Source organism: Pelodiscus sinensis, chromosome 1 (assembly GCF_049634645.1).
Source record: "Pelodiscus sinensis isolate JC-2024 chromosome 1, ASM4963464v1, whole genome shotgun sequence".
NCBI lineage: Eukaryota > Metazoa > Chordata > Testudines > Trionychidae > Pelodiscus > Pelodiscus sinensis.
Genome location: NC_134711.1, coordinates 63,209,666 through 63,228,684, shown reverse-complemented (window position 1 = coordinate 63,228,684; position 19,019 = coordinate 63,209,666). Strand labels below are relative to the sequence as shown.

At 41.3% G+C, this 19,019-nt stretch overlaps 1 protein-coding gene across 3 annotated transcripts in view; it reads left to right on the top strand.

The window, feature by feature from the left end:
* MDM1 (Mdm1 nuclear protein) overlaps positions 1–19,019 on the top strand; it is a 43,915-nt gene that overhangs the window by 14,453 nt on the left and 10,443 nt on the right. For 2 of the 3 annotated variants that reach the window (XM_075931414.1, XM_075931428.1), the window contains 4 exons: positions 258–357; positions 10,650–10,688; positions 11,035–11,210; positions 12,737–13,021. In XM_075931414.1, the coding sequence (XP_075787529.1) occupies positions 258–357; positions 10,650–10,688; positions 11,035–11,210; positions 12,737–13,021 (600 nt within the window). The remainder of the gene's footprint in view (positions 1–257; positions 358–10,649; positions 10,689–11,034; positions 11,211–12,736; positions 13,022–19,019) is intronic. The other variant, XM_075931421.1, reaches the window with a different exon arrangement.

Here is a 19,019-nt window from a genome sequence, read left to right as displayed (position 1 = left end):
ACGATCTAATTTTAGTATGTCCTGAGCACTTTTGAAAATCCCGCTACTTTTTAAGTGCCTAAATATGGATGAGCCTAACCTGAGGCACACATTTTTTGGAGTTTTGGCTTTGGAATTCATCTTTCATTGTCATATAGCTGTTACTATTCAAGAGCACTTGTAATTGTATTTATATAGGTATGATATTTGTGTTTAAGCAATCTGCTAGATAAAAAATAATTGAATTTACTGTTTTCCCCCTCCTCTTAATGTTCTAGGAAGGTGAACACTGAATATAGATCGAAATTTTTGTCCCCAGCTCAATATTTATATAAAGATGGAGCTTGGTCACGTATCAGGAAAAACATACCAAATCAAGTGAGTATCCATATACAATTTTCTAAGCATATAAATATTCTTTTAGGGTCCCACCGTTCTTTTAGGTGCTGCAGTTCCTCATCTCCCATTGAGGGAATTCAGGATTCACCCCCTTTGTAGAGGGATTAAACTCAAGGTACTCCATTTTGTAAAATCCTTGTAATAACCTTGTGTAGTCTATGAGACAGGCATTGTCACTTCACAGTGGGATTTCTGTGCCTATGACGTGCTGAGAAGATAGGTTCCAACCAGCTATGACCAAAATAGAGCAGAAATGTAATTGAGGTGGTCTGTGGGAAAGTCTTCTGGTTCTAAGTTTTTGCAGATTCATTGTTCACAGAAACTAATGCAGAAGGAGTCAAAAGGAATTGTAATCCAATTCCTTGCTTTGTTGAGATAAAGGTACATTTTTGCCTAAATGTTCATATAGTATTGTATGGGAAACTAATTTTGTACAGGCAGTCCCCGGGTTACATGGATCCGACTTACATCGGATCCCTACTTACAAACGGGATGAGGCAACCCCGCACTAGCTGCTTCCCCCCAGCAGACCAGGGAGACGCGAAGCTAGCGCTCCCCTTCCCCCAGCAGACCAGGGAGACGCAGAGCGGCTTTTCTCAGGAGACACCTCAGCTTGAGAATAAAGGACTGAGGGAAGTGAGGTGTGGGAGAATAAAACTGAGCTCTGGAGAAATGTTTGGCTAGAGTTTCCTCTACAATATGTACCAGTTCCGACTTACATACAAATTCAACTTAAGAACAAACCTACAGTCCCTATCTTGTATGTAACCTGGGGACTGCCTGTAATTTGTTGCACCATGTCATTGCAAGATTTTAGAACAACTGAACCTCATAATAATTATGGTGAAATCAAATTTATGAGGACCTAAGAAGACTAAAAACATTCAATATTTTTATATTTTTAGTATGTATTAAACCTCATCTTAGTACAGTTAAAATGTTAGGAATTTCTAGTTTGAGCAGACTCTGACTGCAAGTGTCATGGAAACACTTTTAAAGTGAAATACCATTTTGTCAAATACAGGACTATTTAGCACTTTAAAGACTAACAAGATGGTTTATTAGATGATGAGCTTTCGTGGGCCAGACCCACTTCCTCAGATCAAATAATGGAAGAAAATAGTCACAACCATATATACCAAAGGATACAATTGGTTTATATGGTTGTGACTATTTTCTTCCATTATTTGATCTGAGGAAGTGGGTCTGGCCCACGAAAGCTCATCATCTAATAAACCATCTTGTTAGTCTTTAAAGTGCTACATAGTCCTGTATTTTGTTTCAGCTACACCAGACTAACATGGCTACATCTCTATCACTATTCATTTTGTCAAATGACATCTTTCTGTGCCCGTAGGATTTTTGATATTGTGGAAGTAACAATCAAAACTTCATGGAGGGAGTTTGAGAGAGTGTGTGGCTGCAGGGTGACCCAAACTAGTTATGAGGTGCATGGTGACAAGGAAATAAAGTAATTATTTGCTGCAATCTTTTTTTCTATCATTTTATAGTCCAGTCACTGCAATACCTATGATAGTCAAGGATGAGGATGCTCGTAATGGAGAACTACTTTGTGCCTTATCCTCATTGGGATCAGGTGGAGATAAATGAGTGTAGCCTTTCATTAGTAAGAGAAAAGAGCACAATCCCTCTCTAGGACAATAGACCTGTGTTTCCAGTTGTCTGGCCTTTCCCAGGAGGTATTTTGTTTATGAAGAGTCACAGGAGATGCTAATTGGAAGTTACAGGACCTCTTTGGTGGCATTCTCAGAAATGCTTCCAGTTCCACACGCAGGCCAGGTAGGCAGGCAGAACTTTAGAGTCTCAGTGCGTGGATGAGACGATGGTGTAGGGAGGAGGGGTTTAGATTTATTAGGAACTGGGGACACTTTTGGGAGGGGGGGAGCCTATACAGGAAGGATGGGCTCCACCTAAACCAAGGTGGATCCTGACTGCTGGCACTAAACATTAAAGAGGTCGTAGAGCAGTTTTTAAACTAAGAGTTGGGGGAAAGCCGATTGGTGTGTAGGAGCACATGGATTGGACAGAGACTTCTCTTAGAGAAGAGTCCATTGATGGAGAATCTCTAGGCTTTAGTCAGAAAGAGAGGAGGGGAGATGATAAAATATGGGCCAGATCAAACAAGAAACAATCACATATACAAGAATTTAATACATCAGGGAAGGGCAGACAAATAAACAATGGCAATTTTTTAAAGTGCTTCTACACAAATGCTAGAAGTCTAAATAATAAGATGGGTGAACTAGAGTACCTTGTATTAAAGGAGAAGATTGACATAATAGGCATCACAGAAACCTGGTGGAATGAGGACAATCAGTGGGACACAGTCATACCGGGATATAAAATATATTGGAAGGACAGACTAGGTCATGTGGGTGGTGGAGTGGCAATATATGTGGAAGATAATATAGAATCAAATGAAGTAAAAATCTTAAATGAATCAACATGTCCCATAGAATCACTATGGATAGTAATTCCATGCTCTAATAAGAATATAGCAGTAGGGATATATTATTGACCACCTGACCAGGACAGTGATAGTGATGTTGAAATGCTAAGGGAGATTAGAGAGGCTATCAAAATACAAAACTCAGTAATAATGGGGGATTTCAATTATCCCCATATTGACTGGGTACATGTCACCTCAGGACGAGATGCAGAAATAAAATTTCTTGATGCGTTAAATGATTGCTTCTTGGAGCAGCTGGTACAGGAACCCACAAGGGGAGAGGCAATTCTCGATTTAGTGCAACACAGGATCTGGTCCAGGAGGTAACTGTTACAGTACCAATTGGGAATAGTGACCATAATATAATAACATTGAACAATCCTGTGGTGGGAAGAACACCTCAGCAGTCCAACACTTTAGCATTTAATTTAAAAAAGGGGAATTACGCAAAAATGAGGAGGTTAGTTAAACAGAAATTAAAAGGCACAGTGACTGGAGCCAAAAAACATAGCAAGAGACCTAAAAAAGAGTCACCGTGGCTTAACCACCATGTAAAAGAAGCAGTGAGAGATAAAAAGGCATCTTTTAAAAAGTGGAAGTCCAATCCTAGTGAGGTAAATAGAAAGGAACATAAACACTGCCAAATTAAGTGTAAAAATGTAACAAAAAAAGGCAAAAGAGTTTTTGAGGAACAGCTAGCCAAAAACTCAAAGTAATAGCAAAATGTTTTTTTTAAGTACATTAGAAGTAGGAAGCCTGCTAAAAAACCAGTGGGGCCCCTGGACGATTGAGATACAAAAGAAGCAATCAAGGATGATAAAGCCATTGTGGAGAGACTAAATAATTTCTTTGCTTCAGTCTTCACGGCTGAGGCTGTTAGGGAGATTTCCAAACCTGGACCGTCCTTTGTGGGTGATGAATCTGAGGAACTGTCCCGGATTGAAGTGTCTTTAGAGGAGGTTTTGGAACAAATTGAAAGACTTAACAGTAACAAATTACCGGGACCGGATGGCATTCACCCAAGGGTTCTGAAAGAACTCAAATGTGAAATTGCGGAACTATTAACTGTGGTTTGTAACCTATCCTTTAAATCTGCTTCTGTACTCAAGAACTGGAAGACAGCTAACATAACGCCAATATTTAAAAAGGGCTCTAGAACTGACCCTGGCAATTACAGACCAGTAAGTCTAATGTCAGTACTGGGAAAATTAGTTGAAACAGTAGTAAAGAATAAAATTGTCAGACACATAGAAGAACATAATTTGTTGGGCAAAAGTCAACATGGTTTCTATAAAGGAAAATCATGTCTTACTAATCTATTAGAGGTCTTTGACGGGGTCAACAAACATGGACAAGGGGGATTCAGTAGATATAGTGTACTTAGATTTCCAGAAAGCCTTTGACAAGGTCCCTCACCAAAGGCTCTTGTATAAATTAGATTGGCATGGGATAAGAGGGAAGATCCTTTCATGGACTGAGAATCGGTTAAAAGACAGGAAAGAAAGGATAGGAATAAATGGTTAATTTTCAGAATGGAGAGGTATAACTAATGGTGTTCCCCAAAGGTAAGTCCTAGGACCAATCCCATTCAACTTATTCATAAATGATCTAGAGAAAGGGGTAAGCAGTGAGATGGCAAAGTTTCAAGATAGTCAAGACCAAAGCAGACTGTGAAGAACTTCAAAAAGATCTCATCAAACTGAGTGATTGGGCAACAAAATAGCAAATGGAATTTAATGTGGATAAGTGTAAAATAATGCACATTGGAAAAAATAACCCCAACTATACATACAATATGATGGGGGCTTATTTAGCTACAACTAATCACATAAGAGATCTTGGAGTTATTGTGGATAGTTTTCTGAAAACGTCCACACAGTGTGCAGTGGCAGACAAAAAAGCAAATAGGATGCTAGGAATTATTAAAAAAGGAATAGAAAATAAGACGAAGACTATCTTACTGCCCCTATAAAAAACTATAGTATGCCCACGTCTTGAATGCTGTGTACAGATGTGGTCTCCTCACCTCAAAAAAGATAAAGGCTCAGAAAAGGTTCAGAAAAGAGCAACTAAAATGATTAGGGGTTTGGAATGGGTCCCATATGAGGAGAGGTTAAAGAGACTGGGACTTTTCAGTTTAGAAAAGAGGAGACTGACGGGGGATATGATAGAGGTATATAAAATCATGAGTGGTGTGGAGAGGGGGAATGAAGAAAAGTTATTTACTTGTTCCCATAATATAAGAACTAAAGGACACCAAATGAAATTAATGGGTAGCAGATTTAAAAGAAAGTTCTTCACACAGTGTACAGTCAACCTGTGGAACTCCTTGCCAGAGGAAGCTGTGAAGGCTAGGACTATTACAGAGTTTAAAAAAGAGCTAGATAAATTCATGGATGTTAGGTTCATTAAAGGCTATTAGTCGGGGGGTAAGGAATGGTGTCCCTAGCCTCTCTTTGTCAAAGGCTGGAGAAGGATGGCAGGAGATAAGTTGCTTGATCACTGTCTTTGATCCACCCCCTCTGTGGCACCTGGCACTGGCCACTGTCGGCAGACAGGATACTGGGCTAGATGGTCCTTTGGTCTGACCCAGTATGGCCATTCTTATGTTCATATGACAATAAAGAAATTCCATGACAAAATATTAAAACAAAACTTGAGGGATTTTCCCCGCTATGTTCATAACTAACTAAAGGTTTGGATTGGATGGCTGAAAAAGCAAGGGTCTTTTAATATTAAAATGTTATTTACTAATCTCATGTTTATCACACACACACACTCTTTCCTCCCCCCCATTGGTTTCTCTTTTAGTTATGACAGTATATATATTATAGTGTATACTTTAAGGGTGTGTCTATACTACATAGCTCCGTCGACAGAGCTATGTGGATGAGTTTACTAGACATAGCAAAATGAAGTGGCGATTTAAATAATTGCCACTTCATTTACATTAAAATGGTCACCGCTCTGTGCCGATCAGCTGTTTGTCGGCACGGCGCGGTAGTCTAGATGGGGATCAACTGACCTCAGATCCCTTTGTCGTCAGATCCCTTATGCCTCGTGAAACATTTTGCTATGTCTAGTAAACTTATCCACATGTCTCCGTCGATGGAGCCATGTAGTCTAGACATACCCTAAAAGTTGTTCAACTTTTTCTTTCATCTTCCTTGACTGAGCTGTGCCATTCAGATTCTGATTTATGAGTTATTTGTGAACATATCAGACAGAGAGCACAGTCTAGCTCTTAGAGCAAGAATGCTGGAAAAGTAAGTTAAAGCTGGGAATGTACAAAGCTTCATGAGAAGGTACAAGAATAACTAAATTAACTTCTAGAGGAGTTAATTTAAAACATAATTCTTATAGATCTGATCCTTGCTTCACAGCTAGCTATTTGCAAGATAAGGATTGCACGATCAGGCCCTACATGACAAATAATAAATAGAACTGAACAAAATATTTCAGATACATTTGCAATTTAAAAGCATTCAACCATATGAGAAATAGATTTTTTTTGTAAAACAGAGAGACAAGTTTAAATCCTTAAGATTTAAAAAAGAAAAAGTTAAAGCATGACCAGTTAAATAAAAAACCAAATTCAATCACTCCTCTCTCTCCCGAAATAAACCAATATAAACAACACAAAGCCCTTCACAACTTAGTCCTCTTCTGCCTACCTGATCTTGTAGCTTATCACACTGTCATCCACCATCTTCACTTTTACTGCCAACCTTGTCAGCTTCTCCCCTCAACCATCATCCTGCCTTCTCCATATCACGCTGTATGCATGGGAAAAGTTTCATGAAAAGATCTATAAAATCATTACCTTACCACTTTCAAATCTCTCCTTAAGACTGACCTGTGTTCTGATGTCTAGAAAACATTGCTTGATGATCATAGCCAGTTGTGACTGTCCCTGTTCACCTTCCTCCATTTTCTAATATTACTGATACCTGCATTCCAGCCATTCCTCTTATTTTATCTCTATCTCCAATTTAAATATTATAACAAAATTGTGCCAGTTATCTCCTGTATCTATTTATTTGTTTGTAGGTTTTATCCCCATTCCCAGTTCTTCGGTTAAATCTACACTCTGAAGATTTTCCATGTATAGCTATTCTATTCTGGCAACGTGCTTCTAGAGCAGATGCAGAATATGGCAAAACTGCAATTTTGCTGTTATAGTCATGGCAGCTACATCTGTATTTCCTCTCGGTGACCCAGCAAGGACACCCCACTCTCAAGTTTCCAGATCGCCAGTCTTTCTGGGTGGCAACCTGCATCTGTCTTCCTCCTAACAGGGATATTTCCAGGGTGCCCAAATACTCTACCTTCACTGTGTTATTCCCAGCACAGACAGGTTTCTCAAGCACATGTGCTTGCTTTCTCTTCAGAGATGTTTAATTCATATACAGGCAGTCTCCGGGTAACGTACAAGATAGGGACTGTAGGTTTGTTCTTAAGTTGAATTTGTATGTAAGTCGGAACTGGTACATATTGTACCCCAGGTGTCCTGGAATCAGCCGCTGATCAGTTTCAGCAGCAGCTGACTTGGGGACACCCGGGGTAGAGCAGCTGGGATGCTGCCAGGTTGGTCCCTGCAGCGCTGAGGTGCGGCGCTGCGGGGACCAACCCGGCAGCGCCCCAGCTGCTCTGTCCCAGGCGTCCAGATTCTCCTGCTGTTGAAACTGACCAGCAGTGGCTGAATCGGACACGCCTGGGGCAGAGCAGCTGGAGTGCTGCTGGGTAGCTCCTCGGTGCTACTGGACCAACCCAGCAGCACCCCAGCTGCTCTGCCCCAGGTGTCCCCAAGTCAGCCGCTGCTGAAACTGACCAGCGGCTGATTCCAGGAAGCCCGGGGCAGAGCAGCTCTGCCTCAGGCTTCCTGTAGTCAGTCGCTGGTCAGTTTCAGCAGCGGCTGACTTGGGAATGCCTGGGGCAGAGCACCTGGGGTGCTGCTGGGTTGGTCCAGTAGCGCCACAACTCGGCGCTGTGGGACCAACCTGGCAGCCCCCCAGCTGCTCTACCCCAGGCGTCATGATTCAGCCGCTGCTGAAACTGAGCAGCGGTGAGAAAAGCCTGGTCTGCTGGGGGGGGGGGGGGAGAGGGAGAGGCGCACTAGCTGCGCTCCCCCCCCCAGCAGACCAGGCTTTTCTCGCCGCGGAGGACGCGGGCGGCGGGACTGCCCAGATGCGCCGCGGTCCCGCCACCCGTGTCCTCCGCGGCTTTGCTCTGCGTCTCCCTGGTCTGCTGGGGGGGGCCCCTCCAGCAGACCAGGGAGACGCGGAGCGGCTTTTCTCGCCGCGGAGGATACGAGCGGCGGGACCGCCGCGGTGCGTCACGGCGGTCTGCTGGGGGGGGGGGGGCGCAGCTAGTTCGGGGTTCCCTCACCCCGTTCGTAAGTAGGGATCCGACCTAAGTCGGATCCATGTAACCCAGGGACTGCCTGTAATTGCTTCATTTAAAAGGTACCACATAACACTTTTTATGCAAACCTACTTTATTCTTAAGGTAAAAAGTATTACAGAGAAAATATATTAAAAATAAAATAACTTATATGCATGCTCATATGCTTACCACTATTCACTCTAACATGGATTTGTCAGGAGCAGTCTTTCAACTTTTTGCCCAAGGGGATTGTTTGTGGTTACAAGTTCATCAGAGCTTCAGCTCAGAACAAGCATCCAGCCTCAATAGATCCAGTACTTCCAACTCTTTCCAAATAATAAGGGTCCTCTGTGGACCAAGAGTCCTGTCAATTTGTTGAATCAGGAAGAAGGCAATGAGTCAGTTTAAAACCAGGGTGTTTATCCAAAACCACTTTTGTCTATTGTTCACTGGAGAATCTAGTTTGAAATAGCATTAGTACATCTGAGCAGGGGGTCGCCTCAGAGATAACAGAAGATGTACATTAGCAATCCCCTCCCACATAACTTACATAAGTGTCTCCTGAGCAAAAGTGCAGTTTTGCTGGCATAACTGTATCTACACTACACTTGCCAGCGCACACATTCAGAAGCTTCAAGGGGTAGCTGAGTTAGTCTGTACAGGATCAACTTAAAAAACAAGTGGTCTGGTAGCACGAGCTCATGATATCATCTACGTGTTTTGTTAGTCTATAAAGTGCTACCAGACCATTTGTTGTTTTTTAAGTTGATCCAGCACACACATGTCAGTCAGAGGTCGTACTTCATCACCCCCATAGACAACACTATTTTTTCGCCCTTTATAATTTGAACAGTTGAAGATGTTCTCAAAATTTTCAAAGAAGTTCCCCTATGAGCTGAGACTTCACAAACAAGTTCATCCCCCAAAGAAGGTGTTCTAAATATGCAAAAACATGGGTTATGACAATCTCAGTATAGCCTTAGCTGTACTGATTGCTTCCAGGAATAGTTCTAATATGTGTTAGTAAGGGTTATTTTTCAGCAGTAGAATAAAAATCACTTTGAATTATCCTTTTAAAAATTAATTTGAGGTAATTCATAATCACAGTAGGACTGTCTAGGGTCTGTGTCCTGCTGGGATAATGCTACCTCCTAGGTCATTGAAAGAACTTGGTTGTTCTTTGTACTTCTTCACAAATCATCGGAGGCAGAGCATTCTCAGTGTGTCTTTCCTCCTCCTGCAGAGTTCTATTGCTCTGAATTTTCATTTTGCTTGTTATATTTCAGCCTATCAGCTATCATTAATTTTCATCCTTCTGCTTAAACTGAATGTTCTTACAAATGTCATTGTATTATCGAGAGTGCTGTAGACTGAATGACAAATTCCTGAAGAATAGTTGTTTGTTTTCTTTTTAAGCTGAGCGGTTCAGTTAGCCAAAGATGGCAGTTACATCAGTGCAAGCACCAGAGACTTCTAACTTCTCTATGCAGTTATTTTCACTTTGATTACATGGGTGCAACTGAAAGATGAATTTGGCCCCCTTAGTATAATTCTTAGTCTAAACAGAGAAATCTAATATGTGAATGAAGGGTAAATAAAAGAAACTAATTGAGATTAATACAAAACATGCCAGCTCTCAGCTTTTAACCTTTTCCACCAACTAGTATCAGTATAATACTGCTATCAGGGTCTTATATTCTTAAGTATATAACAATATAAGTACGATTTTTTTTGGCACTGTGTATTAGCAAATGGTATTTGGGTGGATGGTAAAACATTGTTATGTAATGGGGGAGCTCTCTAATCTAGCTTCATAATTTTGCGAACATATTTTTGGCAATAAAGTTGACAGTACAGTGACTAAAACTAAGGAGTTAAACTATTTTTATATTTTAAGACCCAAAGTAATATCTTACTATTCTTAAATGTATGTGTTCCATCTCCTGCCTAGATGTTACACTGACTGGTATCTTAGCATGAATGCTATAGCTATTGATGTTATAGTAGCATCTAAAAGCCCAATGCAAAATTGGTTCCCCATTGTGCTAGGTTCTGTATAGACTTAAAGCAGGTGACTAGTGTAGTGTCAAAGATTCATGGTCCCAGTTACAGATCTTGCAAACACATTTGTACATATGAGTAGGTTTCATTCACTTAAACATCCACCTTGAAGTATTCCAAAGTTACTGATTTAAAAATAATGGCCTTTTAGATTGTTAGACTCAGATGCTTAATGCATGACTGTAAGAAACACATAATATTGCCAAAATATAACAGTAACATTTTTGTACCTAATCTCAAGGAGGCAGCATAGAGCTATAGTGATAGTTTTACAGTGGTTCACACAGTAGTTATGTTAACATGTGATGATGTAAAAAAGAAATATTAAGACTGTTTTTGTACTTCCTCCCCTTAGGATTCTCAAAACATCCTAAATTACATGTGGTATATGGAGGTTGGTTGCACCTAAGTTCTTATTTTAATGCTTGGAACAATTACATAGTTTCTGAAGGAAAAATAGAATCCGACACTAAGCTTGTTCATAGAAGCTGCATAATTCTTTTCATGCTTATTGCATAAATAATTGATAACTATGCATTAGCTTGATTGCTCAAACACATGCTTTCTAAATAAATACATTTGCTATTTTGGCTTAACTTTTTTTTTTGTTGCTTGTATTGCACCTTATAGTATTTTTGCTGTGACTGGTCTTGTACTGTGTGTAACTGGTGTTATCTAGCACAACACTTCACAGTAACTTAACTGAATTGTAAAGCATTCTGACACATTTATATATGCAGGTGAAGGAACTTAGAGAGAAAGCGGAGGCTTACCGGCAACGAGTACAGGGAACTCATTTCTCTCGTGATCATCTGAATCAGATTCTCTCAGATAACAACAGACTGTGGGAAGTATCCTCAAATTCCAGTTCAGAAGAAACCATCAGCAACACCATCAGAGCTCTAGATCTTGCTGGGTAAGGTGCTTACTCTGGATGTGAAGGGAATGCAATACTGTAGCTGTAAAAACTCAATTTCTAAAAAATAAATGGAGATTTAACAGAATTCTACGATCCCTAATATTTACTAGACTTTGCATAAATGTTTTTAGAGCAGATGGAAAGTCAATTACTTTCCTACAAAATTTTGTTGAAATGGATTGAGAACACAAATAAAAAGATTGACTATATCTACTGAAAGAAATAGATAGCATACGCTCCCCCCACACCTTGTGTTTCACTTGACAAGCAGTCCTTGCACACTATTGTGTAGGTGCCCCAGTGTTTGATTTGTCTCATAGAATTGTGTCTGCAGGGTAAGACTTTCCCCAAGGTTCATCCTAATCTCTAGGTATAGGTGAGGATGAAGGGAAAAGAGCTCTTTTTGCAATCCTGGGTTGCTTTGCCCTTCTTTTTCTCTCTTTCTTCCTGTCTCCCTTTTAACTGTCAACATCTAATTGATGGAATTATCTTATTAACTGATTAATCACTTATTACTGAATCAATTACCTCTTAATTTAGCACATGAAAAGAAGTTTACAGAAGATGAGTTGGCCTTGACTAACCATCTGTTATGCAAACTGTCATGCCTACATAAATGTGTATTAGTGTTTTTGTAGCAACAAACCAATAGGATTGTGGTTAGCAAATGTAGTCCCCCAGCACTGTTTTTCTAGAATGAAGAAAAAGTAATATGCAGTCACATTTTTTTTTGCCTCTGCTGTCTGGAGATTATAAAGATGTATTGAACAGATACTAAATCTTTTATTTATTGCTAATAAGTTTTAGAGATTTGTATTAATAATGTTGTATTGGTAATTATTTTTTAACCAAAAAAAAAAGCAGTTTGGTTACTTCGCTTTAAATCTGATTGCACAAAACTTTTGTATGAGATACTATATACAATGCTCTTTCTCCCATGCAGTGTCTTGGAGGCATGGGATTGGGGAGGGGGGAAAATAATTGATCTATTTGTATATTTACAGCCATAATAAAAGCAAGATGAGAACTAAGAGTGTTTATTACACCATAATGTCTGATCGTCAAAACCTGCTGATTTGTTTTTGTGCAAAATGGATACTTGTACACTAGTCTCATTTATATGCACAAATGCTTGACTTCTGAGAGCAATTTAAAAAACAAGATTTTCAAATGACAGACCCTTAATATAGGCTCTAAAGTTTAACACCAGTCTAATTTTCAAAAGTGTTCAGCATTAAATCATTCCCAGTGACTGAAGTCTGCTAAGTGCTCAGCATTTCGGAAAATCAAGTAGGTGCTGAAGTATGGACTTAGACGGCTACTCTAAGCTCCTTTTTTTAAATGACTGATTAATTTTATGTTCATTTTAATAACTAAATTCTTAATTTCTGATAGATTATTGAATTGGATAATTCAGTTTATGGAGACACATTCATACCTAGTAAATTGCGGGGGGGGGGGGGGGGGGGAAGGGGGAGAAAGGGAATACAGTATTTGGTGTGAAACACTGTTTTCTTTTACAGAGTTTCTGAGAAACAGATGTCGGTAAGCCAAAACCTACTTCAGCAACCTGATTCAACAGAACAGCCCCAACAGAAAAACACAGAGAAGTTAGGCATGTCAGATGCCCCCACAGTACCAGTCAAAAGACGTCTAGCTTGGGGTGAACAAGACTGTGCTGAACAAGTGGAAAATCAGACACTAGGATTGGAGGAAGATGAAGAAAAAGAAAATAAACAGGAGTCAACAGAAGCTCAGAAATTGGAAGAAAATGCTGAGGATCTTACTCTGGACAACAAAATAAAAGGGTACATTTTAAAACATCACTGTCTTTCTTCCAACCTTTCCATGCTTTATGGGGTGATTTAAAAATAATCTAAACTTTACATGCTAGTGCATTTTACAGGTTATTTGCTAGGGCATTAGTTTGGGCAAGAGTCTGTATGTTAATAATCAGCAATCAATATCTTAAATTTCAGAATAGGAGTGGATTTGTTTCTTACACCAGTTCCCTTCAGAAGTGAAGGGCAAAACAGAGGAAGAATTAGATCCTGATTCGTTTCACAGATTTAGCTCAGTAAATTAGATTTCTAGTACCACAAAACTTGAAAAAAATATAATTTGTAAAAACAAAATACTATTTTGATTATCCTAGAATCATAGAGCAGGAAGAGACCTTAGAAGGCCATCAAGTCCAACCCTCTGCCCAAGGCAGGACCAATCCCAATTAAATCAACCCAGCCAGGGCTTTGTCAAGCCGGGACTTAAACACCTCTAGGGATGGAGACTCCACCACCTCCCTAGGTAACCCATTCCAGTGCTTCACCACCTTCCTAGTGAAATAGTTTTTCCTAATATCCAACCTGGACCACTCCCACTGCAACTTGAGACCATTGCTTCTTGTTCTGCCATCCATCACTACTGTGAACAGCCTTTCTCCAGCCTCTTTGGAACCTCCCTTCAGAAAGTTGTAGGCTGCTATCAAATCCCCCCTCACTCTTCTCTTCTGCAGACTAAACAAACCCAAATCCCTCAGTCTCTCCTCATAAGTCACGTGCTCCAGCCCCTTAATCATTTTGGTTGCCCTCCGCTGGACCCTCTCCAATGCGTCCACATTCTTTCTATAATGGGGGACCCAGAACTGGACACAATACTCCAGATGTGGCCTCACCAGAGCCGAGTAAAGAGGAATAATCACATCTCTGGATAGACTGGCAATGCTCCTCTTAATGCAACCTAGTATGCCATTAGCCTGCTTGGATACAGGGGCACACTGTTGACTCATATCCAGCTTCTCATCCACTGTAACCCCCAGATCCTTTTCTACAGAACTACTACTTAGCCAGTTGGTCCCCAGCCTGTAACAGTGCTTGGGATTCTTCTGTCCCAAATGCAGGACTCTACACTTGTCCTTGTTGAACCTCATCAGATTTCTTGTGGCCCAATCCTCCAATTTGTCTAAGTCACTCTGGACACTATCCCTTCCCTCCAGCGTGTCTACCTCTCCCCCTAGCTTAGTGTCATCTGCAAACTTGCTGAGGGTGCAATCCATCCTCTCATCGAGGTCATTAATAAAGATGTTGAACAAAACCGGTCCCAGAACCAAACCTTGGGGCACTCGGCTAGAAACTGACCGCCATCCTGACATTGAGCCGTTGATCACTACCCGCTGGGCCCGACCTTCCAGCCAGCTTTCTATCCATCTTACTGTCTATTTATCCAATCCACATTCTCTTAACTTACTGGCAAGAATGTTGTGGGAGACTGTATCAAAAGCCTTGCTAAAGTCAAGGTATATAACATCCACTGACTTCTCCATATCCACAGAGCCAGTTACCTCATCATAGAAACAAATCAGATTGGTCAGGCACGACTTGCCCTTCATGAATCCATGCTGACTATTCCTGATCACCTTCCCCTCTTCCAAGTGCTTCAGAATGGATTCTTTGAGGATCCCCTCCATGATTTTTCCAGGGACTGAGGTAAGACTGACTGGCCTATAGTTCCCTGGATCTTCCTTCTTCCCTTTCTTAAAGATGGGCAGTACATTTGCCTTTTTCCAATCATCCGGGATCTCTCCTTATCTCCACAACTTTTCAAAGATAATGGCCAGAGACTCCTCGATGACATTTGCCAACTCCCTCAGTACCCTCGGATGTATTAAGTCCAGACCCATGGATTTATGTATGTTTAGCTGTTCTAAATAGTTCCTAACCTGTTCTTTCCCCACCAAGGGCTGTCCACCTTCATCCTATATTGTGTCACGTAACGCATTAGTCTGGGAACTGACCTTGTCCGTGAAGACAGAGGCAAAGAAAGCATTAAGTACTTCAGCTTTCCCCACATCATCTGTCACTAGGTTACTGCCCTCATCCAGTAGGGGCCCCACACGCTCTCTGATCACCTTCTTTTTGCTAACATGTTAAGAGAGTAGTTATTAATGGTTCACAATCCTGCTGGAAAGGCATAACAAGCGAGGTTCCGCAGGGGTCTGTTTTGGGACTGGCTCTGTTCAATATCGTCATCAACAATTTAGATATTGGCATAGAAAGTATGCTTATTAAGTTTGCAGATCTTAATAAGCTGGGGGTTGCGACTAATCTGGAGGATAGGGTCATAATTCAAAATGACCTGGACACATTGGAGAAATGGTCTGAGGTAAATAGGATGAAGTTTAATAAAGACAAATGCAAAGTGCTCCACTTAGGAAGGAACAATCAATTTCATACATACAGAATGGGAAGCGATTGTCTGGGAAGAAGTAGGGCAGAAAGGGATCTAGGGGTCATAGTGGACCACAAGCTTAATATGAGTCAGCAGAGTGATGCTGTTGCAAAGAAAGCAAACATGATTCTGGGATGCATTAACAGGTATGTTGTGAGCAAGACACGAGAAGTCATTCTTCCGCTCTACTCTGTGCTGGTTAGGCTTCAGTTGGAGTATTGTGTCCAGTTCTGGGCCCCACATTTCAAGAAAGATGTGGAGAAATTGGAGAGGGTCCAGAGAAGAGCAACGAGAATGATTAAAGGTCTAGAGAACATGACCTATGAGGGAAGGCTGAAGGAATTGTGTTTGTTTAGTTTAGAAAAGAGAAGATTGAGGGGGAAATGATAGCAGTTTTCAGGTATCTAAAAGGGTGTCATGAGGAGGAGGGAAAAAATTTGTTCATCTTGGCCTCTGAGGATAGAACAAGAAGCAATGGGCTTAAACTGCAGCAAGGGAAGTTTAGGTTGGACGTTAGGAAAAAGTTCCTAACTGTCAGGTAGTCAAACACTGGAATAAAATGCCCATGGAGGTTGTGGAATCTCCATCTGTGGAGATATTTAAGAGTAGGTTAGATAAATGTCTGTCAGGGATGGTCTAGACAGTATTTGGCCCTGCCATGAGGGCAGAGGACTGGACTCGATGACCTCTCGAGGTCCCCTCCAGTCCTAGTATTCTATGATTCTATGAACATGCCTGTAGAAACCTTTCTTGTTATCCTTCACATGCCTTGCTAATTGCAATTCCGATTGCGCTTTTGCCTTCCTGATAATTCCCCTGCATTCTTGAGCTATACATTTATACCCCTCCCTAGTCATCTGTCCAAGTTTCCACTTTTTGTAAGCTCCCTTTTTGTGCTTAAGTTCACCAAGGATTTCCCTGGTGAGCCAATCTGGTCTCCTACCATATATGCTTCTCTTACTACGCATTGGAATGGTTTCTTTCTGTGCCTTCAATAAGGCTTCTTTAAAATACTGCCAGCTCTCCTGGGCTCCTTTCCCCTTCATGTTAGCATCCCAGGGGATTCTGCCCATCAGGTCTCTGAGAGAGTTGAAGTCTGCTTTTCTGAAGTTCAAGATATGTATTTTACTAGTCCCTTTTCTTCCTTTGGTCAGGATCCTGAAATCTACCATCTCGTGATCACTGTTTCCCAGGTTGTCACCCACCTCTACTTCCCCTATAAGCTCCTCCCTGTTTGTGAGCAGCAGGTCAAGCTGCGCATAGCTTCTGGTCAGATCCTGCAGCACATGTACCAAGAAGTTATCCCCAACATTCTCCAAAAACTTCCTGGATTGTCTGTGTACTGCTATATTGGTCTGCCAACAGATGTCAGGGTGATTAAAGTCCCCCAGGGCCTGCGATCTGGAATCAGGGCCTGCGATCTGGAAATTTCTCTCAGTTGTCTGAAGAAAGCCTCATCTACCTGATTCAGCGGCCTGTAGCTGACACCAATCACAACGTCACTGCTGTTGCTTACACCTCTAAACTTGACCCATAGACTCTTACCAGGCTTTTCTCCGTCTATATACTGGAGTTCTGAGCAATCATAGTGCTCTCTCACATACAGTGCAACTCCTCCTTTTCTCCCCTGCCTGAACAGTTTATACCCTTCCATGACAACGCAGGGCAGGATGAATATGATTAATATGAGTAAATTTAATTAATAACATTAAAAACTGTTAAAAGCTGTATAGAAGGCCACTCAGAGTAGGTAAGTGATAGCACTACATGTAGCCATGAGGAAAATTAAAATTAACAAGTCTGCTTCAGAGTCCATTTTGAAGTATTGGTAGGACTAAAAACATAGTCTGGTTTGTCACTGTTGAATGGAGAGCATAATATAGGGCTTAAGACTATGTCTACACTGCAGATGGAAGAGTGCCTCCCAGTATGGGAAGACAGACATGCACTAGCTTCACTAGTGCACTAAAAATAGCAGGGTGGCATGGCAGTGCAGGTAACTGCATGTGCTGGCAGCCAGAGTATGTACCCAGATGGTTAGGCAGGACTGTATTCTAGTGGCTAGCCCAAATCATTGTCCATCCTGCTGCATCCACACTGCTATTTTTAGCTTGCTATCTTAAGTAGAGTTAGTATGTCTGTCTATGTTGGGGGGAAGCCCGCTTCTATCTGCTGTGTAGACATACCTTTTGACTTCCACCAAACTTGAATAGCATCGAGGGCTTTGCAGGAAGCTGTTCCCAGATCTCCTTGTTTGTAGTTTCTTGATATAAGGCAGAGGGAGGGAATGTATTGGCAGTCTTCAATTTCTGACAACACCTGGTTGTAAGAGAAAAAAATAGGAAGATATTTAGAAATCATAAGGACGGATTTTACTTACCCATGTTTCCTTTAATTACAAAAGCATTCTAGGCCTTTTACCATGTATGTTTTAAAGCTTTGTGAGGATGTTTGGTCATATTTTCTATCTTAGAATATTTTTGTGTAGGGCTGTCAATTTATGTGTGTTAACGCTTGCAGTTAATGCAGGGCAGGATGAACGCGTTATTTTTTTTAATGCGATAATTGCAGGTGTTAATGCTGCATTGTCCCTTTGAAGTGTCGCACCGGCACTTTAAAGGGGCAGCACATTAGGAGCCTGGGATCAGCTGGCGTCCCCAGCTGACCCTGGGCTCGGTGCAGCTCTGCCCCTTTGAAGTGCCGGAGTGGCACTTCAAAGGGGAAATGGAACGTGGAGCTGGGGATCAGCTGGGCACTCCAGCTGACCCTGGGTTCCTGCGGTGCTGCCCCTTGGAAACTCCAGGGCGGCATTTCCAAGGGGCAGTGCTGCACGGAGCCCAGGGTCACCTGGGGACTCCAGCTGATCCCAGGCTTCTGTGGTGCTGCCCCTTTGAAACGCTGCCACTGCGTTTCAAAGAAGCAGCTGCACTGAGCCTGGGGTCAGCTGAGGACTCCAGCTGATCCCGGGTTTCCCCAGCACTGCCCCTTTGAAACGCCGCCACAGCATTTCAAAGGGGCAGCACGCGCGATTAATCACAATCAATTTTTTTAATTACGCCATTAATAACGATATTTTTAATCGCTTGACAGCATTACTTTTATGACTTCATCACTATAGTATCCAAACATCTGTGTCTTACTCTTGCAACACCCTTTTGAGGTAGGGAAGTGCTGTTATCGCATTCTATAGACCTTAGAGCAGGGGTGTCCAAACTTTTTTCAAAGAGGGCCAGATTTGAAGAAGTGAACATGCGTGAGGGCCGACCATTTTGCCTGACTTCTTTGAACTATTAAAATTAAATGCAAATTAACTATTTTATGCAAAGTTTATTGCAAACGGCATACTTTTCATTTCGTCACATGGATGACAAATCTAAACAGGTGTTAAATCACTCTGCCTTTCATATCTGAAGTCCAGATGAAAAAAAAATCCAGGAAGCTGAAATATATGTCAGGAACATTGTAAAGTACATTACATATTATTGGTAATAAAGGTTGTCTGTCAACTTTTAAGTTCAAAAAATATGAACAGGAACATAACACCAACTATACATGTTGTGTCCAAATATATTTATAACTGAT